This window comes from Columba livia, chromosome 4 (assembly GCF_036013475.1).
Source record: "Columba livia isolate bColLiv1 breed racing homer chromosome 4, bColLiv1.pat.W.v2, whole genome shotgun sequence".
In the NCBI taxonomy this organism is placed as follows: Eukaryota; Metazoa; Chordata; class Aves; order Columbiformes; family Columbidae; genus Columba; species Columba livia.
The window spans coordinates 16,628,687-16,646,920 of NC_088605.1; the positions used below are offsets into that span (position 1 = coordinate 16,628,687).

The 18,234-nt window shown below is 40.0% G+C and overlaps 1 protein-coding gene across 17 annotated transcripts in view; it reads right to left on the bottom strand.

Moving 5' to 3' along the window:
- Nucleotides 1-3,385: 3,385 nt before the first annotated feature.
- The window catches only part of LDB2 (LIM domain binding 2), a 379,784-nt gene continuing 364,935 nt past the window's right edge, over nucleotides 3,386-18,234 (bottom strand). For 2 of the 17 annotated variants that reach the window (XM_021286127.2, XM_005501302.4), the window contains 3 exons: nucleotides 14,813-14,936; nucleotides 13,518-13,669; nucleotides 3,386-4,678 (listed from right to left, as the gene is read on the bottom strand). In XM_021286127.2, the coding sequence (XP_021141802.1) occupies nucleotides 4,448-4,678; nucleotides 13,518-13,669; nucleotides 14,813-14,936 (507 nt within the window). In that variant the 3' untranslated portion in view covers nucleotides 3,386-4,447. Of the gene's footprint in view, nucleotides 4,714-7,355; nucleotides 7,499-13,517; nucleotides 13,670-14,812; nucleotides 14,937-18,234 lie in introns of all 17 variants that reach the window. The other 15 variants (XM_065060621.1, XM_005501305.4, XM_065060620.1 and 12 more) reach the window with 12 other exon arrangements.

Consider the following 18,234-nt stretch of genomic DNA (forward strand, 5'->3'; position numbering starts at 1 on the left):
TCAGTAGCTCTTCTTACATGGTAGAAGATTCAGGCCTTAGCCTTGTATAAAAATATGCTGTCAAAAAGCTAGAAAAAACATACAAATCATCCAGTCCCACACAGTAAAACCAGCTGCTGGGGTTACTTGTGCCCCAGGGCAGCTTTAATTTGGATGTGCAATATATCACCATAGGGCTACTTGATCAGAGTTGCAGTCTCAGGAAATATTTTCAGGACTATTCAATTTCCATTAGCAGTTTCTCCAGGATATATTAGGCACAAACTGGGTTTCCTTCAATATCAATCATTCATGTTTTCTCTTTCATCCTGTCCTTGCTAAAATACAATTTTCATGGAGGCCATGAAATTGCAAAATTTAGGCTGTTCTTATGGCTGGTTCTATCATTTAGACTCCTTTAATGGTGTTTCTCAGCAAAGGCTGGGGAAGGAACCTCTCTCCACCCTGATGTTGGAGAACACGCAGTAAAGCTCAGTATTTTGCCTTTCCATTCTGTAGTTTCCTTCCCCTCTACCCCCATTTCTTCCCGCACACTTCAAGACCGAGTCTCCTTGGCAGCTCTCTCGCAATGGGTACTTCTGCTCTCTTCCACAAGGACATAAACTGGCTGCTCTTCCCCAGTGTGCAAAAGTAGTACCTTCTACAGGACGAAGGTTAAAAACTAGTTGCTTATGACTTTCACAGAGGCCCGTGATGCTGCAAGCATACCAATGCTTGCTGGGCCTCTCAAGGTCCCTTCCAAATTGAATTATCCTACAACACTGTTACATTCATACATACCAATTCAAAGATGATGAGACCTGAGGACACCTTCTTCCTGAAAAGACTACAAAGCTGTATATATTGCTTCTTGTTGTGAAAAGGGAGAAAGAAGGAGCTTTAAGAACTGAAATGTTCTCATGAGGAGCAGCTGGTGAGTCGCTCATGTGACGGGGAAGCTCCCTGAGAAGTGGACTTTGCTGACCCAAGCAAAAAAAAATCCCCAAACAAAGCAATTCAAAGAATGAGCAAAACACCAGTGCTTATGATTCTTGTGTGCTCCAAGTCTTTTGTAACAGCAACCAGCTTAGTTATCAGTGTTCTTAGTCACTTTACTAATTATATGATTCTGCTTTTCTAAATAAACTCCTGGAATTTCCTCCCTCTGATTTGCGGGGGCAATTCTCAGGGCCAGTATTTCCCTCCATTTACCTAAAACAAACAAGAGCTTTCTCTCTGAAAGTATTTCAGCATCATGAGATAAGTTTCCTTCCTCCTTTTAATAATTGTGGAGCTCCTCAGAGGAAAGTGTCAACAATATTATTTCCTTCCAAATTCTCAGAGAAATACAATGTTCTTGTAGGTGGTGAGATTAGATTACAGTAAAATTAATTGTTAGTTTCAAGCTTGTATTCTTAGGCTGCAAGCTCAGGTCTCATGAATGTGTCACTTCAGCTCACCTGTGGCCCTCATTCACCTTTCCCACCTCTCTGCTGCAGATGGTCACAGAACGTGCAAAAGCTGCAGTGTTATTTAAATGCAACCCACAATGGAGGGGCATAAAATCCAGTGGTTACAGTGATTGCTGTACCTTAATTCCCTACCTATAGGGACTGTTCCTGGGGACAGGGCACAAACACACGCACTGGACACAGGATCACAGGCTGGCATGTTCACCGTGTAATTTGGAACATGGTAAGAAAAGCCCATGCAGCAGCCCAGGGCAGGAGACAAAGGAAACAGCGATGTCCAGACTGCGTGGTCAGCTGCTGCACATCTCAAACCGCTTCACCGAGCCAGCCCACTCAGATATTTTCTTTCATGAATAAATGTGAATAAATAAAACCAGCTAGCTTCGTCTGTTATTCACCCTAATCACAATAGGGTGGATTGATAGCTTGTAGACAGGGTTTTTCAGGAGATATGGAGAAAGTGTCCTTCCAGATTAATTCAAGGACAGCACTCTAAGGAGTCTGCTACCCATTTTTCAAGCATTCCTATGTTTATTTACTGAAACAACAGGAGTAATAAGACATCATAAATCTTTTAAAAATTGAAATAGTAGTGCCAGTCTTGAAAGATTAATAATAAGGAACGCCTTTTAGAGTGTGCTCATGGAAATGTAATATGAATGATTAGTGTTTTTGAACATTAGAATTACAGTGTGTAATTGTAATGTTATAGCAGCTATATAGGAGCCAGTGATCCCTTAATGGAATACATTGTGAATTTAATTATTTACATGGAAAAATAAGGGCTGATACAGTCACTGAATGATAGACCTACTGTTTCCTACCGCCTGCAAGTGTTACAAAGGAGCAGCATTGCTACCTATGCGGATACTCTTGGTCTGTGTTCGTTATTTAGTTAGTTTTAAATTCTACCCTAGAGTAGATATGCCTTTGTGTCACGTAGGCTATCTTCTGCAAGGCTTCCAGAGGTGCCAAAATTCACTGAACGAGGATTTTGCTTTCAGGAGAATGGGGCCCACATCAGAGGCTCAGGTTTGTTCTTCAGGCAGGGAGGGACTTTCTGCCCCTGAAGAACCAAGTGGCCACGCAGGGTGCTTTGCTCTGTGTTTTTTCTGCAAAGGCGGTTTCAAAACTATTTGGTGGAATCACACCCAGCAAAAGCATGCTTTAAAAATATGTATATATGCTTGGGAGACACATTTCCCTAGAGTGGTTTCTGGGTACACTTAGAAAAAAAACAGGAACTCTTCAGATGCTTTTGTAATGTCTGCAGTATTAGAATTACAGTTTCAGTCAAGAGCAAAACATCACTCTCCTGCACAAAATGCAGGATTGTGTGCATTCAGTATTTCTGTGTCATTAATTGTCCCTGTAGGTATTTGCCACCTGCTCGCAGGGCTCCTGAGCTGCGTGGGGACACAGGCTGTGCCCCGGGCCCCCCAGCCCAGCCCAGGGCTCTCCCCGCTGGGCTGTGTCCCGAGCGGCTGCGCCAGCCCCCGGTTCCACTTGCTCCGTGAACAATTGATTTGATAGCAAAGGGAAGAAAGTAGAATGTTTTAAATCCTCTCAGCCCCAGTTGAGGGACTCATCGTAAAACTGTCGGACAGAATGCAGCAGAGTGGAAATTCCCGCTCTGATAAGCCCCAGCCCTGGCAGGCGAGGGTGTGGAGGTCAGAGGGAGGTGCACTTGCTGGGAGCTCTTGCTGCTGGTTCCGACCTGCCGTGTTACGCACCATTAATGTTTAAAAAAGAGCATCTAACCAAATCGAGCTCTAAGCGATTCACACCTAAACTACAGACCTCCCTTTTTTGCTGGAAAAAGGATTGTAATTCACTGAAGCACTAATTTCAAACACTCGCGGTGCATGATCCTGCACATGAGTGTGTGTGTGTGTTGCATGCGAGGAACTGTAAATGCACTATGTGAGAGCACATTTGTTAACACAGTTTATTGGCACACTTATTGGCAAAGCATACATAAAATACAGTTGTATTATATAACACACTGACTCACTGTGTCTTTACATGATGAGCTGAACATATTAATATGTAAATGAAAAAATTAGTTTCTTTTATAAAGTTTCACATAAATACACCAGAATTAAAAAAAAAAAAATAGTAAACCAAAAAAAGGTTTGGGGGCTTTACAAAAATATTATACAAGAAATATACTATGAAAAGAAATAACAACAAAGCCAACTCAGATACAATAATAAAAACACAGAAATTTTAGATTTATTAAGCTGCCCACAAAGTTAATGGATTACATGGCTTTAAAATATCTGGATCGACAGCAATTTTACAAAGCGTAAACTCTCATAGGACCGGGTGTCTTTTTCCACATAAAAATATTTCTCATGTCTTTGATGAAAAAAAGACATTTCTTGTTTCAGCATTTTTATTAAATGATGGAAAGAGTATCTACTGGCATCAGCTAAACGTAAATGAAAAATGCTGGATCCTTTAAATGATTAACTGATGAAAGAAAAGTTAAAGAAGGAACAAAAGTTACTTTAAATTACTTTTCCTTAAAAGCTGTGTTTTGTTTTTTTTTTTTTCTGAAACAAGAAATTTCAGGTGCAAGTTGAAAAGCAGAAAATATATTACAATTGTAAAAAGTTTTACATAGTTACGTTACTGAGATCCTGAGCACTGATGACTTGTTAAAATATGGCCATTGCTTGATGAGGAAAAAAACAACCCCTTCCAATAAAATGCATTGTCAGAAATTTGCCATGAAATGCTCCTTAATTTTCAATTATTTTAATTGAGGTCAGTGCCAGTATCATATTGTATGTGAATGCTTCCAAGAAATGTATATGGAAGCTTACACAAGAGTTTTTCCCTAATTAAAAAAAATCACATCACTTTAGGTTAGAAATCGATACTGTATCTGTTGAAAGCTGTTTTTTTAAAAATTTTATTTTGAAGAATTCTGTGAAACAGTATTAATAACCCAGTGACATATGTCGCAGGGGGTACTGCTGCCAAATAACCTATTGGGAAGCTTGTGGTGTGGGGTTTTCAGATTTAGTCTCCTGGTTAGCAGGAGGTTTGCTGTTCCATGGGCTGTTATTTCCCAGTGCAGGTGAATTGTTGAAATCTTCTTCATCATCCATGCCATTTGCTGCATCATACTGTGTATTCTCTAATCTAGTGATAAGCCTTTCGTCTTCATCCCCAAATTCGCCTCCCATCAGAGTTGGTTCTCCTACCACCATCACATCCTGTGAACAGCACCCAATATTTGTTATATGGAAACCTTGAGAGAGAAAAAATCAACTTAAAAAAATTATGTTAGAGAATTTGCATCTCTTAACTTTGTGATCTTTGAACAACAGAGTTAAAAGTTCCTGCATAGTAGGAACCAGGAGACAGGCTTACATTTTATTTCTAATTTAAATGAAAAACTGTAACACATCTCTCTAGCCGCATGCTCATGGCTCTGGATCTCAGAAACCCCAGAAGTGAAAAGCAGGTAGACTGAAAAACGTGCATGATCTTAAGCAAATAAGCAGGCTACGAAGCGGCCTTAAACTCCTGCTTGAAATATTTAGCCTTTATCCAGTAATTCTTTCCTGAGCCATTTTATTTGGAAAGGCACCAGGGTACCTCTCAGTTGCAACTCAGCGATATGTGTATGTTAAAAGTAGTTTAAAAGAAACCACATTTCTTATCCTCAGACTTCTCAAATGTGGAGCACAGCACTCTAATAAAGATAGTAAGTCTCTTATCCATAGCCAGCCAAGCCCTTTTACGCATCCAATATACTTGACATTCTGCTACTTAATTATGGTAATTAATTTAGGTAAAGTTTTCGATAAAAACAATGTTCACACTGATTTGACAATTTGCATAGCTAATTAAGTCATTAGCAAAAACCTGCTGATTGCCAACAAGCCCTGAATTTACCATCTGTTATTTCATGGTGCCTGTCACCTAACTCCATGTAGGCAACCCTGCCGCCAATCTGTGCAGTAAGAGGACCAATCTGTCCAGCTGGTACCGTAAAAGGAAGATGAAGAGTGCTAATTATAATTACACTGATGAAGCTAGTAGTCATCAAAAACTGAAGCATGCAAGAAAGAAAGAATTCATCTAATCACTACTTTAAGTACAAATTGTCCTTCCATGAAAACAAGTAAACCGCCTACTGTACTCCAGTGCATCACACATTTGCTGCAAAAAACCTAACCAGCATGGGATAGAAAGGTGCAAACTTGAGATTGGAAAGCAAAGGTGCAAAGCCAGCGAGCTCTCTTGTTCTCTCTGTTCAACGGAGAATCAGGCTGCTGTGCTCACCGCTACAGAAATGTGTGGGATGCATCTTTTCATGCAGCTCAGGTGGCAGGGCACCAGCTAGCGTTTGGTGAAAGTGCAGTGATTCCAGATGTCTAGCTTTGTACCTGCTGATTTAACAAGCCTGTCCAAGAATCCTAGCAAGTAACAGATTCATATTTTAAAGGATCTGTTCCTCCTTACGAATGTAAAAACATTTGTAAAAAGCAAACGGCAGACAAATGTTTGCATTCAGTAAGGTTTCTTTTTAATCAGATATGTACTTCCTTCACCATGAAACAATACAAACTATTGCTTGTAAGTATTTACACTGTTTCTCCATGTCACTAAGCAAAGGCTGACATGCTACAGAAGAATGTTTATTTCATATTTTCAGCCTGTGCTATGGGAAAAAATTATGAATAAATTGAAACTGTTACATGATTTCTTCTCTACATTGTCTATATTTGGTTAAATAAAACTCACACGTAGCTTTGCAACATAGAAGTTTAAAAGACAAAGGCATTTATGACCAAAAGTTTATCCTAATTTATTTAGTCCCTCTAAACAACAGCCAATGTACAGTGCGCACTGCTGAACCAGACCTGACGCCGTTGTATTGCGAGAGCATGAATGACAAGAGAGACCTGGCAGAGGACAGCGAGTTGGGTTTGAGAGTGCGGTGTGACACGGCAGGCACAAGGACCACAGCGGCTGAAATACAGAGTCACAGCCCGAGGTGGCAACAGCTCCTCGTACTTCAATGCTCTGGAGTGCGGACCTCAAGTTCTCCCTGTTGCCATACCAGCAAGAGGTTGGCAACTTGGATGAGACTTAGAGAAGTGCATAAAAAATAACTGTGGAGCTAGAACAGCTGGCTGGGGAGGCCACGGGAAATAGTTAAATGTGTTTCACCCACCAAAGATTGGGAGGGGTAAATATACTAAACAGCTGCAAGTGCAAAAGGAAGAGGATCATTTTAGGCCAATGTGATGAGATGTACACTAGGGTACTAAGATGGCATTTAGTAAACAAAAATATAACCCCCACTACTAAGACAATATCCCTGCTACTGAGAACCGCAGAGTGAGGATTAATGACCCCAGTGGAACAGTGCTAGCTTTGCTGCTCAGGTCACCTAACACTGGGCTGGGAAAAACCTCAATCTGTGGTAGGAAACATTCGTGCATCAGCGGGAGATGCTCAATGACCTTGTAAGTATTTCCATCTCTAATTTCTCAGATTCTTTGCAAATATTGTTCCCTTAATATAATGACACCCACTGAGAGGACAGTTTGCACTTACATTTCTCTCCGTGCTATTGAGTATCTGTCTCTCTCTCTGGGATTTAAACCACAATTATATTGAGGTTAGTGGAGTTATCCCTCATTCTATTTAAAAGATAGATATCACAGCATTAGTTACAGGACATTAAAAAAAAAAAATATATATATATATATTCTTGACAATCCTGCCACTTGTGTCAGGCAAAAATAGAGTCTCAGGAAGCGCACATGCTGGTTCCTCCCCAGAGAGGATTCTGCTCCTCAGACTGAAAGCTGAAGACCCCACCGAGTGCACCCCATTGAACCTCCACTCACTAGATCCCGTGCAATGACCACCAACCTCTGAGGAGGACTGGAAGTGACTCCTTTTAGAGCCCCTCAATGCTTCTCCTTAAATTGGCCAGTGGGGGTCACTGCTGTTGAATGACACAAGGCTCCATCCCTCCCAGGGTTGAGGCTGCAGCTCTGGAGTGCTCCTAGCTCCTGCTCATGGAGTGAGAAGCAGAATCCAAGAATTAAACCCTAGTCTCTGGCACGGCAGCACACACTGCTATGGCCTAGTTATGGTAGCACATATTTGACTAGATTAGTTTAAAAAAGATTTAGACTGTAGTCACTCAATCTTATTAATTTACTCTGTGATTAGAAACAACATTTTTGGTCAAGGAATGTCTCATGATAGTAAAATATGGTTGCAGTGAAGCACTGTAAATAAAGCAGTGGATGTTTTACATTATGTGATAGAAATGTATTATTTAAAATATAACCACAAAAGCAGCTTTCACGTATATCATACCTTTCATCCTGAAATAACCCTAATTGCCATCCAAACTTAAATTGATGCATAAAAACTATACACAGAGGTCACTTCATACACAACTTAAATGCAAGCACTTCTGTTTAACAGACCGGTCATTTCTCAAGCTTCATCATTTTGTACCTAGCCTCAAAATGCATCTCTGCTATGCCTGGTTACATAACTAAACTTTTAAACTTGTGATTTTAAAGATCATCTGATGGCTAAATAATCTCTTACTGGAGCCTGGAGGTTTGAATGTGTGGTGGGCTATGTGAAATTCCCCATCCTTATGCATGCCATCTCTGCTGCTGTTAATGCGCAGCCTCGCTCAATTTGTTAGGATGATTAGTTCATAGCTCAGGTGTCAGAGTCCCCAGAAGTAGAACAGTGCTTCACAAGTCTGAGATAACTACAAATGTCAGAAACTATCAAGTATATTGTTCAAGCAAGCCTTATATTCCAAGGACTGAAAATTGCACTAGTTTTAGCAGCCAGCATATCTCTAAGTCTGTGCTAAGTCAAAGGAAGGTTACGCCTGCCTGCCTTCCTGCCTTCCTGCCTCCCTTCCTTCCTTCCTTCCTGCCTTCCTGCCTTCTTGTCTTCCTGCCTTCCTTCCCGCCTGCCTGCCTGCCTTCTTTTAATAATTGACTTCTTATCTCCTTGCCACAAAAATTATTAATGAGCAGGAGCCCCCTTGCTGCCCACACTGCCTCCAAGACAAAAACATTGGACTGACATTGTTGTTGAAATGATCTATAGAAACAGAACTGACATTTTAATTAGGTTTCAGAGTAAACACTTTCTAGAAGAAAATGGTTATCTTTTGCATCTTATCATAGTCCTCTCTGTTAACTTGATATTCTCGTCTTGTTTGGAATATTCTTCCTAAAGCACAACAACTGAAAACCAATTTGTTCACTCTCCTTACAGCTAAATCTTGGATTCTGAATTGCACAGTTCTGAGACATAGGATCATTTCTGACACTAATCTTCTGGCTCTGGAACTGCAGCTATGGTACTGCATAACGAGCCACCTAAAACTACCCCCGTCTCTGAAACACATAAGAGACCATACCGCTCCCTTCCTTATGGATTTGGCTTTTGAGGAGCTTACAGAAAACTACAAAGAGAAAGAGAGATTATTGAGGTAACTCACTTAAAGAGTGCAATAAGGCTCTAATTAAGACTCTGGATGTAACAAAGAATATTTGATTTACTTAGTGGCATGTAGTGATGCTTTATTCTTTCCAACAAAAATGATACTTCACTGGGTTCATGGTTGCAGTATTACACTCAACAGGATCTCCATTAGTAAATTAGTAAATCAGTAAATCCACCTATTAATTTCTGTGGTTATAACTGGGAGCAGCCTAGAGCAACAGTTCTTAGAGTTTCTGAGAGTTGTGCATTGTTGTCTTATTTTCAGTTTCAAATAGATGAAAATGGATCAATGTGCACATTTTTTATTAAACTTAACAGAAAATAATATTTAAGTGATATGGCTGTATGAACCTCTTCTGATGATCTTGCATATACCTGTAATCCACAGATGACAGTGTACAAACCACTGCTCTACATACAGAGGCCTGGGCTTGAAAGAAAGTTTTATTTGAAGGAGAAGAATATGAAAAATGCAAAGGAATACAATTTTAGCCTGTAAAGAGGCTTGAAAACTGAGCAAAGACTTGGGAAAACACTGCAGACAGCTTCAAATATCAGGGGAAATTAATACTGTGTAAGTATAAGGCAGTGACACACCTAAGTGAGATAATGAATTTATTTAAAATCAAAGGAAAGCTACCATTAGAAAGGTTGGTTTTCTACGAACCTCGCAGAAGGAGTCTTGCCTATTTTTGCTCTTTTTTTGGAGGAAAGAGGAAACTGGTAATTCCAAATTCTGCACAATGGGTTAATGTTTCTTCCAAAGATCAGACATGACGGAGAACATGAACAAATCTGAGAACAGTTCAAAAAGCCTGGCATCTGCTGAGACTAAGACAGCTGAGTGGACTACAGTTTCTGGGTCCCTGTTCTGCCAACTGTCTTTACACACTAAAAAAAGCCAGTGCATCTGTGGAAATCAGTGCAAGTATTGAGCCTGCACCAATGAGAGCCTGAGAGAAGAAAACTTCTGGTGAGAAAAAGGTTTTTGTATTTGTGCCATTGGAGAGACTTTAGTGGCACTTGGTTCTACCTCCAACACACAACAGTGTCTTGCCACAGCACTTTCAGGTCAAAAGAATCACTGGAAAAGCCATAGGCCAGCCTAGACATGAGTTGTGCAGTGCAATCATGCAGCATACTGGCTCACTGTATTTGTTTTAAGAATGCAGGGAATACATAATATGTAGAAAAGGTGTTAAACAAGGGACTTGAGCAGGAAGAGTCATATTGACAAGAGGAGATGCTGAACTAGTCAGCAACTAGTAGCATGAGAACAGAATCACAGAAACCACATTACAAAGGAAAATGAACATAATAGAGTGCGTGACTGTCAAAGGGGCAAAACTTTGTGTTTTATTTAGAAGAGTTGAGAAACTGTAAAAAATAGTTAGAGATATGTGGACAGACTGAGACTGCCCTTTTTCAAAATTAATTTTGAAATTACTGATGGGAGGGAGGGTGCATACCTAGCCACTGACAGAGACCCTTAAGATGTTTTTGATCACTGTGTTATTAAAGATGTATCAGAATGTGTTAGAACAGTCAAAGTGCTAATAAATTTAAGTCAACACAATGGGCATAAATGATACTGATTGATTAGGCTTCAGCAACTGAACTTCAGGCTGCAGTGCCAACCTGACCCTCCATCTCATTAATCAAGGTTTGCTTAGCTCCATGTATTTATCTGAAGATCTGGAAGGGCCTCTGAGGACAATCTCTCTTAAGTTTCAAGCTTTGTCATAGCTGATGGTCACTTTCTGGTCACTGTCCTGAACATGGAACACTTTCCAAGTGTGAAGACCTCATTAAAGAAACAGAAGTTAATGGTGTGGGTGAGAAATGTGAATGAGAGACACGGTAAGTTCACACATGTGCCACAGTATACACAGCATTACTGTAGGAGCAAAAGCAAATAATTACTAACAACCTAAACCAAGCAACACTACATAGACTAGAGGCTAAGAACATATTCTCTAACCAGGATTAATTTACTATCAAAGTGAAACAAATATAAGAGCATAAAAGTGACAGGAAATAATGAGTTAGATTCTAGTATGGTGGAGAGACTGAAATCACTGGAGAAGAGGAAGCTGAAGTTCATGACTTGATATTAATCCAGGTTCGGTATGCACAAGAGCTCATTGTTGGGGTTCTTCAGATAGGAGGATGGGAAAAGTGGAACTGAAACTAGCTTGGGGTATGTGAATCATCTGGACAGTGATTTGATTCCTCTTCTCTAACAATGAGGAAAATGCTTTTAACACTGAAAATGAATTATTTCAGTAGTTTTTTTCTACAAAGCAGGAAAGTCTCATTCACAGAAAGCTCTATGGCCAAATGAAACTCTTAGTTGAAAACTGTCAAATTGTGTTTCTGGTTATCTTGTCTTCTATCACATATAAGGGAAATCAACCACTAACTACTGAATGATTCACTTCAAGGAACAGTTAAGAGAAAAAAACAGAAAGCAAGTTCCTGCTACCTGCAGCTAACTTCAGAAAGAAGTGGCATGCCTGTAATAGGGCCCACTTCAAAGAATGCATAATTTTGAAAAAAACATGGTAACATCTCTCTATTTAATTGAAAAGTGTTGAATAGTTTTACACCAAAATATCCTACTGCTAAAATTATTTTCAGTTCTGTCTACTCTACAGGGTGGCCCAACCATCAGTTCCATCTGGTTTGCTATCTTTGCTGTGGGGAAGATGGGATGAGCTGTTAGTATGTCAAACTGAACAGCATTTTCCACTTCATAGAGGGAAAGGAGATGCATCCTAAAAATGGAACCTGATCCTCCATACAAAAGACTTTGGACCATCTTGCTACTCTGGTACAGAAAGCAAACAATATTGAAAAGTATTGACTATCCAGAATCCTGAAAGTCAATGAAGGCTAAAACTCCATCCCTCATACCGTGATAAATTCCACCATTATGTCTCAGATGCTCAGCTATCAGCTCCATCAGGAAGAGCAGCCTCGACTACTTCATCTGTCAGGAGTAGCTTTTCAGTACCTGAAGTCAGCCTGAATATCAGTGGGAGTGGCAGGTAACTATCAGAGGGCTCAATTACACTCAAACATGTAAGTACACAAGGCTACCGCTGAAGCCAACAGAAGTCACCTCTCCAGGGAGGTGCAAGCTGAAGAGAGGCCGGGGGTCAGATTCTGGTCCTACTGAACTGAACTCAAGGCAGGGAGTAGCCGAGATAAAGTGATCTTGCTGTCTTTTAAGCTTGGAGACAGCAGGGAACTAGCTGGTTGCTCAGTTTTGCACCTAATTGCTGTTTATTCTTAAATATGGTTGGTTATTGATCCAAGAGGTTTTCTTGCAGACACAGGGAGGCAGAGTGGCCCCTGCCACGCGGGGATCAGGTAGCTGGCCTTCTGACTGCTTTGCGCTGCAAGGAAAACCCAGAGATGCCTATATTAGGGAAAGAATCTGACTCTGAGGATGTGAGCCATGTGAAAATTTTAATATGACAAGGAGAAAATATGAGTTTAATGTTCTGAAGCCCAAAGCTTCTGTAAGACAGCACATTGCTGAATCAGTTACTAAACAAAAATCTTCATTTCATTTCACTGGTGTTAGTCTACTTCTCTTTTTTATCTGTGTATGCAAGCTTCCTAGGAAGTGCCTGCTTTGAATAAAAGGCCTATATTCTTTCTCAGGCTTCAGAAGAAACCTAGTCCTTTCCTATCTGCTCATCAGAAATCCAATAAAAATCCCTGCATGTTATTCCCAATATACCATTTTACAATTCCTATAATATCAAGTTAATTTCCCTAGGTTTGAAATGCATAAGCTATCTCCTTATTGACTAAGGCACACTTTGTCACAATTTGGGGTCTGATTACCCCTATATTGTGAATAAGGCAATAAATGTGATTATTAAAGTGCTGGTACAGTACTGGAAATGACTTGGTGCTTCCCTATATAATTAGGATGCCAACAGTTACAGCTAGCAGGGTAGATAAACTGAGACCCATATTCCAGGGGATCTAACCTCTGCAAGTGGAGTGGTTGGAAAAAGAGATCACCTCAGCAGCTAAGTTAATTCATAACCTGTTCCACTGAAGCACCTGAAGCCAGCACCGATTAGGGGTAAGGTATATCACTAACACAGAGAGATCAGTGGTCTGCTCCGGTACGGCTGTCCTGTTCCACAGGGACCCTTCCTCACTTAGCACCTGGCAGATGGAAGTCTGCAAGACTCATGCTATATCTGCAAACACGAGGCCCCATCTGAGTCCCATCGCCAGTGGAAGGACTCCCACTGACAAGAAGGGGAGTTGGCCCCAGGCCCTAAAAAAATAACATCTGGTCCTCAGGATACCCCTGCTTGAGGGTCACTCATTAAAGCTGCACTGCAGAATGGCTTCTTCACATCTCTCAACTAATTCCCCAGCTTCCACAGCACGCTGTGCACGGTCGCCTTTTGCTTGTGACAGTTTAGGCTCAAGAATGCACCTTTTTTACAATGTAAGGAAAGAATTAAAGTGCCATAAGCAATTCAGGCCTAAAAGGAAAGTGAGACTTACAGGTACCTGACTTGATAGACTCAGGTTCGCAGCAGCTGACTTTTTCTTGCTGTTGGTACTATTTGCGTTGTTCCCAGCACTGCTGTTGGAAGTGCTGCTGGTAGAGTTTTTCCTTTTTCTCCGTTTGGTTGTCGGTTGTCTTGTGGGTTCTGCTGCAATACAATGGTAAGAAGGAAAGCAAGTGACAGATATTGTAAAGCATGTACTGAAACAATCCATAAGCAGAAGTGCTGAAATATTTCTATCTAGTTTTCAATTCCTATGTTTACTACGAGTAGTACTACTTGTAGTAGTATGAGATTTAACATATGAACCATAGGATAATATCTGGACCCAAATCAGTGGAATCTGCTTTCAATTTTGTATAATGGTCTAAGGAAGTTTATTCTCCCAGCATTATCTATAAAGATATCTGAAGGTATTTTATCAATGGGAGTATCATGATGTCTACCATGATGTTCAAACTGACCGTGTAACTTGGTGAAGGTCACACAGCAAATAACAGTGCCAAGCAAAAATCCAGGTCTTATTCCAATGTAGGGTACAGCCTCAGCTGACCCAGCCAGAGGCAAAGGCTAAAAGGAGCTTTCTGCCCTCCTGCTGCCATCGATGCAGCCTACGAGCAACCACCATTTCAGTTCCTTCTGCCTTTGATGTGGATTTCACCTTTAAAACTGCGACTCCCAAAGGAACACATTCAAGAGCACTGAACGCCACTTCTCTGCGAGTCTTCCAAACTCAGACCGAATCGGAACAATTACATAACTTTTCTTAAATTGGAAAAGAAGAGAAGGGCAATTGTAGTTTTCCAAATTTGTCCTGGGCACCCATGTGAATAGTCTTAGACATACAGATCTTTAATAATCTGAGAAAAGAGAGAATTATTATTTTGAGGTGTAAGAAGAAGGAAATTAGGTCCAGGCCTGTAAATAACATTATATTAGTCTCAAAGACAATTAATTATGAATCGTAGCTGTAATTTCAGAGTCACAGCAGGATGCTGAATTACACAAATGATGAATTCTAATGGAGCCAGTATGCATTTTGCATTCCATCTACACATATTTTTGTACTAAATTATATCCTAGTCACAGTGAAACCATTTGAATGTGCACATCTATAAATCAGTTGGGTCAGACTGAAACCATAAAACATCAGAATCATTTTCAGGCTTACATTTGGAACAGTGCTAATTCTTATTACTTCCCTTTGTAAGAAAATTTGCAGTAAATTTTCCCATTGTTTCTATATGAATTTAACTATAAAACAAGTAAAATACCGGAAATGAAACATACCTGGTGGGGCCACCATTCTCTGCCATTTTTGAAACAAGCAAGTCTTCAAGCAGTCTCGAGGACTTAGATTGTAAGTTTTATGTCTTGACATCAGTTCCTGCATTGGCTCCAGTATTACACACAACTGGAAGAAAAAGTCAGAATAGAATTTCCATAGCTAGAAAGTATGTTCTTGGCTTTTCTTTTTACCCTTGCTAACAGAGTGTACCTTGTACATCTTGGTTTAATCTGTACTGAAACTGCAGAACCAAAACTCTAAATGGAGAAAACATTTGCTCACTATTTACTATCCTAATTATTAAAAAAATAATAATAAAAAAAATCAAATAAACTTCAATTCTGGTCTTCCAGGCTACAGAGATTTCAGAAAAGTAGAAAATTTTCAAGCTTGATTGCCAAAGCTGCAAAGATGAATTAATAAATAATAAAATGCCCATAGTGGGTTATCATTCCCATACAGCAAAACGTACACACAATCATCTTCTGACCTGCTGCACTCCATAATGAAGACTTCCCATAAATGAGGGCTGTAAACATGATCTTTTGTCTTGCTATTGCATGCAAAATAACTCAAATGTTTTTGTTCCTTTCTTGTTGTGAGTACTACTCATTCTCTTCCCATCACATGAATGACATGTCCAAGAAAAAAGTGGAACATTTTATTTTCCTTGTCAGCCTGAGTGCTCTATTATGTTGCACCTGGAGATTTCTGAAAACACGGAATTTCAAGAAAACACCTTATTTTTTTTTTTTAAATAGAGTCTTATATATCTGCTCACTTAATAATTAAAATCACTGTTGACTGCTTTTTGCTCCTGTTAGCACAGCATATCTAGCATAAAGAATACAGTGAGCTGGTTTCTACTCCCTCCTGTTTATCACCATAGAGTCATTTCCAGTCAGTTGTTAAACCTTATGCGAAACCACAGAATACTGGAGAATTGCAGACATGTAATTGAGGGTTCACTCTTGCTTGCAGGATCCTTGTTTTTTGGTCATCCTACAGGAGAAGAAAGAATCCAGGTGGACTCCTAGATTCCACCTGGAATTTGCAGGGCTGGCACATAGGAGGAAAAGGTTCCTTACTTGCTGTCTGAGCACATCTGATAAAGAAACAGCTGACACAGAATAAACATGGAGCCTGCATGCCATTTTAAGAGTAATTTTTAAAAGCAAAACTGCATTTAGAAGCAGGGGAAGCTTTGGGTTTGTTTGTTTTTTTACCAAAAGAAATAAGGCATCAAGTTAGTCAAATTATTAGAAGTTAGAATGGCAACTGCAGACAGGCTTAATTTAAGCTGAGTCTTGAGTTATTTACTTAATTTTAGCAAGTCTCACAGAAGGAGCGTTTTTAGATTTACTTCAGCAGGCGCTGATTTCCTTCCATGCTTTTACAAGTATGTAAGACATGAGGCAAATTCTTCTCTCTGAGCTGCAGAGCTGGTCAATGTTTTCTCCATTACCCCCATGTGCACCCCACTCTCATTCACACAAATGCAGATGCAAAGTATGCAGAGAAAATAGCTGAAAGGGAGCTGCCACAAGGACTAAGAGATTAGTTCGGCATTTAAATATTATTGTGTATTGGCACTGCTTTTTGATGAGCCTTTCATTAACAGCAGTTAAAACAGAAATAACATAAAGCAGCAGGGAGAGTGAAGAACTTCAGTATGAGGAATTATTTTCTTCCAACTGCAGAAATTGAATCTGCAGTTGCCTCATTGACTTTTTTTCTTACATAGACTTTTTACATATATTTTTGTAGATAAATATCTGCAAGGTAATCTAATAAACAGAGAGCTGCTATCGGATTGTGCACTTTGGGCTCAGATTTTTCTCTGGTTCAATATTCTGGCAAAAATTAAGAGCATCAGGTCTCAAAGTATGTGTAGGATTCATTTTATGCTGTGAAAGAGGTGCTGTATTTTGAGTTCTTAATAAATCTATACCGAAAACCTGCATGCACTTGCTCAGGTTTTGTGTGTGTGTGAGAGAAAGAGACTCATGATCATAATCAATATCATTGCTTTGGTTCTCAGATGTTTGGGTTTCTGCCAGGGCTGCCTAAATTGTCTCATTGTGAGCAGATAGTAACTAGCACAAAAAAGATAGCTGTGATAATTCTTAACAAACTAGTTAGCCTGGGCAGAGCACTACTGCTGCTGGGACTAAAAGTATGTAAATATGCATGTAGGGTCTTCCAAGATTTCCTTACAGACACTTTATTCATGACACTTTTACTCCTTCGTTTATATATATTGTTGGCAACAAAGAGAATGTTTCTTCTTTATTATCTGGCAAAGATGCTTCCTCTTGTGCACTAACTGAATGTACATGGAGGAGAATGACGCAGTCCTTGCTGTCTGTGGATGTCTTGACTGCTAATCCTGTCTATAATTGCTTCCACTTCACACACAAGATTAAAACTGGGTATGGACCCCGAATGTGGCAATGCCTGACTGATCTTGCATGGACTCAAAATCACAAGTGCTGGGACCCCTTCACTGGGACGCGGGATGGTCTCATCTCCTGGGATGAGACCAAATGGGAGCTGTATGGACTTGCGTGAATTCCTCTTCTGGTTCTGAGCCTGGGAAATTCTTAATTATTTTCTCCCTCTAAAGTCTGCAAATTGTAAGGTCAGCTTTGAATGCCTGAGAGCATTGCACTCTATAGTGACAAGTCCTTTTTAAATGTGTCTAGCTCAGGTGAACTGGGCACAAATGTAAAATGAACTGCATTAACAATAACTGCTATTAAATCTCAGAGTCTTTTTCAGTGTTCTTTGAGACCAACTTGAAACCTGAAGTGACTCAAAATCCCTGAAACAGGAAAAGATTGTGGTCCAAAGCTCTTATGTCCGAGGAACTCGCCAGTGATAATCAGTAGTTCGGCTTTTGCAAAAAGCTAGATTAAAGATGTGGGGACAAGATGCATTTAAGAGCTAGGTTAGCCAAAACCACCTGCCATCTTTAACTGCTGGTGAGCAGGGTAACTGGCAGGCTGGTTTGACTGCATCGTTTTACAAAGTGACTTCTTAAAACAAAGCTAACAAAATGTTTTACATCCTCCTATATTCATTGGCATATAGAAGAAGCTGGAGGCTTAGCCTGCCTATTCCCCACAGATCACCTAATCTCACTCTGTAAGATTCCTTTTCAAAACATCTATTTTAACATTTTTTTTCAAGCACTAGATAATCTTAAAATGTGCAAGTCTTTAGTTGAGTATTATAAGAATAATGTTTGGAGTACCAACAAAACCAATCTCTTCTACAAGGATTTTCTGCACAGTGCAGACACAGTCACCCAGGAAAATACCCTAAAGACTTAAAGACTTCACTGTAGCGATGATGTGTGATTACAGAAATAACTTCTACATTTCTAGGGATCCAGAACCTTTCATGGCAATGCCTGAGAGAG